Source organism: Tupaia chinensis, unplaced genomic scaffold, assembly GCF_000334495.1.
Source record: "Tupaia chinensis unplaced genomic scaffold, TupChi_1.0 Scaffold000272_1, whole genome shotgun sequence".
Taxonomy (NCBI): domain Eukaryota; kingdom Metazoa; phylum Chordata; class Mammalia; order Scandentia; family Tupaiidae; genus Tupaia; species Tupaia belangeri.
Genome location: NW_006159754.1, coordinates 1946098 through 1954758, shown reverse-complemented (window position 1 = coordinate 1954758; position 8661 = coordinate 1946098). Strand labels below are relative to the sequence as shown.

At 44.3% G+C, this 8661-nt stretch overlaps 1 protein-coding gene across 2 annotated transcripts in view; it reads left to right on the top strand.

Annotated features, from left to right (window-relative positions):
• The window catches only part of CLRN1 (clarin 1), a 46724-nt gene extending 38499 nt beyond the window's left edge, over window positions 1-8225 (top strand). For both annotated transcript variants that reach the window (XM_006149731.1, XM_006149730.1), the window contains one exon: window positions 7927-8225. In XM_006149731.1, the coding sequence (XP_006149793.1) occupies window positions 7927-8192 (266 nt within the window). In that variant the 3' untranslated portion in view covers window positions 8193-8225. The remainder of the gene's footprint in view (window positions 1-7926) is intronic.
• The last annotated feature ends 436 nt before the right edge of the window (window positions 8226-8661 follow it).

Below are 8661 nucleotides of genomic sequence, written 5' to 3'. Positions count from 1 at the left end.
GCCCCCCAAGAGGGAAAACCTCTCCAAAAAAAAAAAAAAAGAAGAATACCAGTCAATAGTGAGCTTCGTAAAAAAGGGGACCCCATGTGACAGTGAATGAGGGAAGGAGAGGATAACATGGGGAAAAGAGGATGTAAATGGCTCCCCTTAAGATTTATAATTCTACAGTGGGGGAAAGAGAAAGTTGTATCCAAATTAAAGAGAGAGAGAAGTAGAGGGAACAAAAAGGGAGAGAACTGAGTAGAGAGACAACCGGACCCACAGAGTCAGATTGGGGCGTTGACTCTTGAGTGCATGCCTTTTGTATAATCTGTTAGGCGTTTTCCAGCGGATAGTAGCGTCTTACCCGGATCTACACAGAAGAGATTAAGCCATGTGGAAGACTTGGCATAGATCAATGGTAGAATATCCTTGTAGTTCTGTGAGTACTCTCTAAAGATGACAGGAAATGTATTGGCTCAGGCTCTTTGGAAGTGAGAAAAATCACCCATATGTGGACTTATTGCAAATTGTATTTATTATGCCTTCTTTTACCTCATGCTATGAGTTATATCAAGCAAGGCAAACAAATACACTTGCTATTTTTCTTTGAAAAGGGGATGCTCCTAGTGTGGGCCTAATTAATTATGATAATTACAACCATGACATGGAACATAAATAAGCGTAGTCATATATGAAACTCAAAGACAGGCAAATTAAAACTAGTACAAAAATAGAAGAATGCTTACATTATGTATCAGTTCCAGAATTAACAAACCCTGGCTTCTTCTGCAGCTGGTGGTGAAAACAAACACACTACCTCTTGTTTTCCCCACTTTAATTCCTATGGAGGAGCTGTTGTTCAGAAAAAGAAACACGGGAATGTCCAGTCATTGAAGCTGCAGGACCGACTGGAGGAAGGACAAAGCACTGACAATAGAAAAAGTCAGCAATGAAAATATTCTGCTAGTTTTTCAGCACAGACCTCAGAAAGAAGCCATAGTACAAAAGAGAAGCAAAATGAGACAGCCCACGATGGCAGTGGTGAAGAATTCCATTTTCAGATGCAGGGCAACAACTGAAGGGGCAGAGTGTTCTGAGAGGACTATGTTCCAGGTCACGAACATTGAGTATGTATTTAACTTTGCACAGGCCCAGCCATGACCTCGTGTAACGACATGCTCAATTGGAAAGAGTCTCCTGCCCGATTCAGAATGTGCGTCTTCCCTCTATGTCATGGAGAGTCAAAGCCCAAGTCCTTGCCATGAACTCCAAAGCACCACTTACTGTGCCCACGCCAGAAACACACACAGATGCTCACCCTGAGTTCTCTTTGCCTTCTCTCTGCTCAAACCACCTGACTCCTTGGCACTCACTGTTTATTCACTATAAAATACACTTCCTCCCAAACATCTACCCCCTCGTTCCCTCACTTCCTTCAAGATGCACTAAAATCTTACCTTCTCGATGAGGTCTTCCTGGCCCTTCCTATCCCCCGTCCCTGCTTTATTTGTAGTACATATTATGCTGAGAAACTATAGAATATAGTTACTTATCTTTTTATTACCTTTCCATTGCTCCACCACAGAGAGCTCTGTGAAGAAAGGGATTTTTCTCTTTGTTCAGGGACATATCCCCCCAAAGTAAGCGCCCAATAATTATTTGTTGAATAAATTAATAAAATAGAAGCAGCTCCGCATATATTCTAGTAACCAATGACACTCTTCTTTTCTAGAAATCAATTCCAAGTAGATATACATTGTACTTTCAGGCCATTTCTTCTTTGCAACGATCACCCGTCTCAATAACATGACATGTAAAACTTAGGCTACATGTGGGCTCTTCAGCTCTCCATTGCAGAAGGCAAAGGGAAAAGGCTAAATGCAACTGGTGTTATGACTTCCCTATATCTGGTCTTAGGAAACACAACCAGGGACCAGCAATTGGCATAATGGCAATGTCGTTGGACTCCCATGAAGTCGACCGCGGTTCAAGTCCCAGACCTGATGGCTTAAACTCATGCTGGGCGTGTGTGCATGCGTGCTCAAGGTCTCGAAAGGAGAATGGTAGAGAAGGGATTTGGGCGTGGCCACCCTCCCTGAGAGGGTGATTTCTTGCTTTCTGTCTCTCTGTCTCTCTCTGTCTTTCTGGCTAGTGCACACGCCCTATAGGAAAAATCTCTCAAAAAGAAAAAACAAAGGAAATACAACTTAGTTACTTGCCATCATGACACCAGAATCAATTCTTAGTTACTAACTTCCCTTACTTGTCTTTCCCCTTTCTATGTGGTACCCATTAGTCTCTGAAACAGCTTGGAATCACAGCAGATTATTTTTCTTTTAAGTTTATTTATAATACTTCAACCAGGAGAGGAGACATAAACAGCCATAGATAGACAGCACCTCTGATATGGTGCCCACGCTGCGATCCACCTCTGGTCTCAGAAGGTCCGGATCACAGGCAGGCATGCATGCACCTGACATGCTCATGCAGACCCTGGAACACAACCCAGGACCTTTCCCACGTGGGCCCAGTGGTGCTACCACTGTGCCACCATGTGATTCCCAGAACAGCTTTTCTTTAGGAAAGGAATCACGACTGGGGACCTCACTCTCAATTACTGACTTTCTAGGGAGATCTCATACTTTCCCATAAAATGAGCACATACACCTGCAAAATTGTGGCTTTCTCGTCCTCACTGATCATCTCTCAAGACTCTGCAACGAAGAAAATGATCAGTTTAGTATTTTGTATTAGAAATGAAATGTCTCTAACAGTCACCGCCTCTAAGAGAATGAAAAGAGGATGTATTAGCTTTCTGGGGATGTTTGTCATGACTTTAAATGCAATTCAAATTCTAATTTATTATTTCTCAATATATGAGCTTAGTGGCAATAAAACAACATTTCAGAGATTTCTTCTCATTGGAGGATCTAAACCCACAGTGTCCCTGAACTCCCACACATTAAAAGCATAGCCACCCCCAAGGTCATGCAGGGATGAAGAACGGCCCTCTCTCTCTCATTGGCTGTGACCTCTGTTCCCCCTGTTGTCAGGACTGGAGGAGGCAGGCACCCAATTCTACGGCCCAGGCAGCTGCCAGAGGAGAGTCCTGAGTGTGCAGTGTCTAGCACATTACAAATGTTTGTTAATTGACTGATCACTCATGGTGTGACAGCCCTATAACTCAGCTATCCTATTCAGTCAGAAATTAACTCAGTAATCAAAGTCATTAGAGGGGAAAAAAAAAAAAAAAAAGAAAGTACAGCATCAGCCAGATGGTGGGAAAATCAGACTGATGAAAGGAAAATGGCTGCAGGTTGTTGAATAAGACACTGGGCCGCGAAACCTGGGCCCTGTGCCTGTTATATTCCAAATTCTAGCTTGGGCAAGGTCTGGCAGGCTTGCCACAGTGCTAGTTTATTCTAACCTTTCTTGTGAGCAGGAGCCAGGTTAGTCCGATGGACAGACATGCTGAGAATCTGTCCAAAAGGCCCTAGCCAAGTTGGGCTGTTGTGTACACGACAAACTGGGAAAAAGAGAGGGGGCATGCAGGCCTGATACTAACATCTGGGAGGCCTTGGGCAAGAGTATGAATGAAAAGGTGCATACCACATGCCCAAACACAGTCTAATCTAATAAAACTTAAGGTATATTGTGCCCAACACAAGGTCTAATCTAACAAAACTTCAAGTATGTTCTACCTTGACAAATAACCCTCCATAAGGACCTGGAAGGCCAGATTCAAACAGAATTCTTGCCCTTGGGAAGTTCTGCACCTAAATATGGTGACAGGAGCAGGGGTGGCTCTCTTTGGTCTACTTTCCTTCCCCTGGCTGGCTCCACAGCACACAGTAAGGGCCTCAAGCATATCGGTGCTGACATCCCACTGTGTGTCCACACTCTGATTATGCCCACTGAAACAGCTGTCTCTTGGCCACCCTCGGTTCTCAGGGGTGTTCCACACCAGCTAATTCTGCCCTTTGGAAGACCGACCCTGAGAAGACACCCTGGGAATGGGTTTAGGACTACCTGGAGTAGGAATCCCAGCATCCCCACCTAGAATGGAGCTCAGGCATTCCAGAGGACGTATACCATTGCTGACACATTTCCCCACTCATTAGGAAGGGTCCTCTCCAGAAGAGGGGCAAGCAGGACCCTGTAAATGTGGGGTTCACCGCAAGAGCTCCTCCTCTTCTGAAGCCTAAGGAAATGTGCGAAGCCCTCCCATCACTCATATCTCAAACTCACTCTCTCATATCCCTAGCAGGCAGGCCACAAAGAGAAACTCTTCAGGAGTAGCTTTTGGTCCATAAGTCATAAATAGTTATCCTTGATCCTCTGTCTCTTTTAGCGCCATAGACAGAGAGAAGCAAAAATATCCTCAATTCACACTGCGTTGTTTCCCTTCCCATTGCTTAGCCGTTACTGAAAGGTTGTCAGAAGCTCAGGCTGGGTTTCTATCCTCTGACTCGGAACCGACAAAGTTGACCTCCTGGTCAACCCCAGAATCCAGAGCAGAATCTCAGCCCATCCTCTCTGTCGCAGGAGGATGTGTTCTGTTTGGGGAGCGTGGGCGCTTTGAAATATTAGCAATGGCGAAAGGTTTTGAGTTGAAGACACCCCGAGTAACTTTTACTTTAGGAATGTGAAATGCAGGCTCACTAGATGCTGTTTCCTTAACAAAGTGGTAGCTTTAAAATATTTAACAACTTGAAAAGGAAACGGAGCTTGAATTTTCCTTTCAGATGCTAAGGAAACAGTGTTGCACTTCTGTCTGAAATTCGCCATCTCCTCAGACAAAGGAGGCTCTTATGGTAAAAGCAATGGCATTTTCTCCACAGTTTTCAAATAAAAGATAAAGAGAAAACAGCATTGCAGCCTTTTTGTTAGGATCTAACAATAAAGGAATAATAAGGTTTTGCCGAGGGAGAGGGCTGGATTTAAGCTCAGAATACAAAAATAGTTAGGCTAGCAAATTTTACAAAGAAATATGCTCAGCTACCACTCCGAGGCTGTCAGGATGTGAAGATTCAAGAAAATTATATCATTTGATTATTTGGGAGTGCTTTATGATGATGATCAAGCTAACGGGGCCAATCCCATGTGAATTTCTAAAGTAGAAGAGATGCGAGTTCACCTTTTCTGCTCACCCCCACCTCCCAACTGCATCCTGCTAGATCCGTTCCCACCCCATCCCAGCCCAAACCTGGCCTTTGGGAAAGCAACTGAGCTGTCATTGGCACTAAAATTCTCCCCCCACCGTCCCTTCAATGGGTTAACTTTTCCAACAGTTCCTTCTGGCTACTTCTTTCCTTTTTTTCCCCCTAAGTTTATTTATTATTTCTTTTTTTGAGAAAGGGGAGGGGCAGGTACCCCCCCACACACACACACAGGCTTTTCATGCCATGACCCACCCCCAGCCTTAGCCAGCCTCATCCTGAGGCAGGCATGCATGTCCCATGTGTGAAGGGAGGCACTGGGATGCAAACCCAGGACCTTCCCGTGTGATTACTGTTGTGTTAACACTGTGCTACCACCTGTCTGCCTTCTGGCTGCTTTTAAAGAGCCTTCCATGGTGCCATTGGCACTCTCAATAATTGCTCCCTGCACTGCCTGGAGTATTACACTCACTGTAATTGTTTCATGTTCCTTGCCCAATTGCACTCTCTGCGAGAGCAAAAACCATGCGTATTCTCTCCTTTCTTTTTTTTTTTTTTTTTAGAAGTTTTTGCTATAGGGCGCGTGTGCTCGCCAGCCAGACAGAGAGAGACAGAGAGATAGAAAGCAAGAAATCACCCCCTGGGGGGATGGCCACGCTGCAATCCCTTCTCCTCCATTCTCCTCTCGGGATCTTGTGCACGCACGCACACGCACCTGGTGAGAGTTTAAGCCACCGGGTCCGGGACACGAACCACAGTCGACTACATGGGAGTCCAGTGACATAGCCATTACGCTAACTGCTGGTCCCGTGTATTCTTTTTAGTGTTTAAATCTCCACCACTGTGTCTGTGCTCATCAGACACAAGATCATAAACTTGGGACCAGCAGATGGCATAATGGTCGTCACTGGACTTCCACGTAGTAAACCACAGTTTGAGTCCCAGACCCAGTGGCTTAAACTCACACCAAGTACATATGCGTGCATGCCCCAAATCTCAACAGAAGAACAAAGAAGGGGTTGTGGTGTGGCCATCCCCCCAGGGGGAGATTCCTTGCTTTCTGTCTTTTTGTCTCTCTGGCAAGTGCTCACACCCTATAGCAAAACTCTCTGGGGGAAAAAAAAAAATCACAAGTATTTGGAGAAGCAAGGTACTGCAATGCATTCTTTTGGGTTAGCTACTCTAGTATATTCAGGTTTACCTGATGTGGGATGGCATGGGGAGTTGAAGATTAAAATTGCCTAATTTCACAGAGTAAGTGAAAAAATATCCAAATTGGTTTGACTTTAATTAGCGGATTATAGTAAAGATTTATAAGAAGAAATACATAGTAACTTATTAATAACTACCCATTTGTAAGTATCAATCCAAACCCTACATGCTAATCGTGGATTATCTAGCTTACCTATCTTTTATAGATGAGGAAATTGAGATTTCAAGAGGAAAGATTAAAATCGCCTAATCTCACATTGTGGTAAAGGAATCAGGATGTAAATTCAGATTGGTTTGACCTAAATCAGAAAACCATCTCCGCAAGTTTCCTGTTAACTGGAACCCCACTGGGACAGCCTGGGATTCGTACTAGCTGTGGGAGCCCCATGGGGTTTGGCCATCCAACATCCTCCTGATCTGTTTTCTCTTGCCACCTACTTCTCATCCTGATAGCACCTACCCATTCGGAGATCTCTCAGTCTCTATTTTTAGGGAAGACAGCCCATCACCATTTCCAAGTTCCACCCAGTGTACAAAGTCCCAATCCTGCGAGATCTCACCCAGACCATGGGTGTATCTCTTCTGATTAGATTTAGCTACCAGTGAGCCATTAGTAAGAGAGAAAAATAAAGTGAATTAAAGAAGTTAAAAAAAGCACATAAAGATCTAGATGTTACAACTCTGGGCTGTTCTAGGGCTCCAGGTGTCTGGGATCTAGACACCTCTGTTGTGATTTCACAGCACATAGCTTTTATTTCAGAGGCTACCTGGCCCAAAATGTCTGCTGGAGCTCCAGCCATTGCATCCATATTTCAGTTACAGGAAAGAGGAAATGGGGAGGAAAGGGCAGGCTTCTAATACTTATATTCTTCAAGGAAACTTTCCTGCCGCTACCACCCAGCCACCTTCAACCAAACAATGCTGTCTTTAGTGAACGCAGGCACTAAATGCGTTCACAATGCGTAGTTAAAAATTTGAATTTGGCATAAACAAGAACGGATACTCTGCCTAATACCTTCTCTACAGCTCTCTTTGTTCAGATATTCCTCTAGGCAGCTACAGCTAGGCGGAGCTGGAGGAGAAATGGTAACCCTTGAGAAGGAAGGCCTAGGGCTTTTGTGTGGGCCTCACGACTCGCATTGATCCTGTATGTCCTGCAAAGCACAGAGAAATTTGTTCTCTTGAAGCCATGGCATAGCAGGGGCTGCCTGGAAGCCTGATTCTGCAATTGTGTTCTAGCAATTCAGCATCCACATATTACAAAGAGAAATATCTCCCGGTCTGTGTAAGAGCAGTCTAATTGTAACCCTTTTCTCACCTTCTGTCCCTCTCCCCAGCCGCCAAATCTTCCTCACTCAGAGTCACAGGGGCATAACTCAAGAACCCCAATCTGCCAGTTAGAGAATTAGGCTCATGATCACAAATTGGCGGTAATATATTTTTGCAGAAAAATGTAAAAGAGGATGATGAGAAAAGGGTTTCCCTTGGCTGCAGCGGACCCTCTCCCCTTGGCCTACCATCAGGAAATACGTGTACCAACATGTCAACATGTGGCTTGTTCCTTTTGTCATAGGCTCCTGTGGCTGTCTGGTCATGGTGTTGTTTGCTTCGGAAGTGAAAATTCACCACCTCTCAGAAAAAATCGCAAATTATAAAGAAGGGACGTATGCCTACAAAACGCAAAGTGAAAAATACACCACCTCATTTTGGGTGGTTTTCGTTTGCTTTTTTGTTCACTTTCTGAATGGGCTCCTGATACGACTTGCTGGATTTCACTTTCCTTTTGCAAAATCTAAAGACACGGAGGCGACTAATGTAGCTGCAGACCTGATGTACTGAAAGGCAAGCGCTTCTAGAGTTTTCCAAGTAAGGAGCGGACTCGCTCTGGTCCCTTTTAGATATGCTTACTTTTGCGTGCCCCTTTAGACTGCATAAATGTACCAAAACCCGCCATGACAATGTTTACAAAACATGTACGAAGGTGAAGGATACAGTCTGGAAAGTAAAGGAAGTGGAAGGAAGGTTTTGGAAAGTTGTTTTAACTGGTGGGATATTCTTAACTCAGGTAGTCAAAGGCAGTTGACTACAATGGACAAAGTGTTGCTCCATAAACGTACTGAAATGCAGAATAGCCTGCTCTGTCAGGGAGGAATTGGAGGGCCTACGGAAGATAGCGCAACATAAGCAAATATTATTTCAAATATGTACACACATCTGTGGCCACAGATACTAGAAAACAGCTGGAATCACCTTCAAAATAATACAAGCATTGAAAGAACATCTATAAAATGTATCAACATACTCGTTT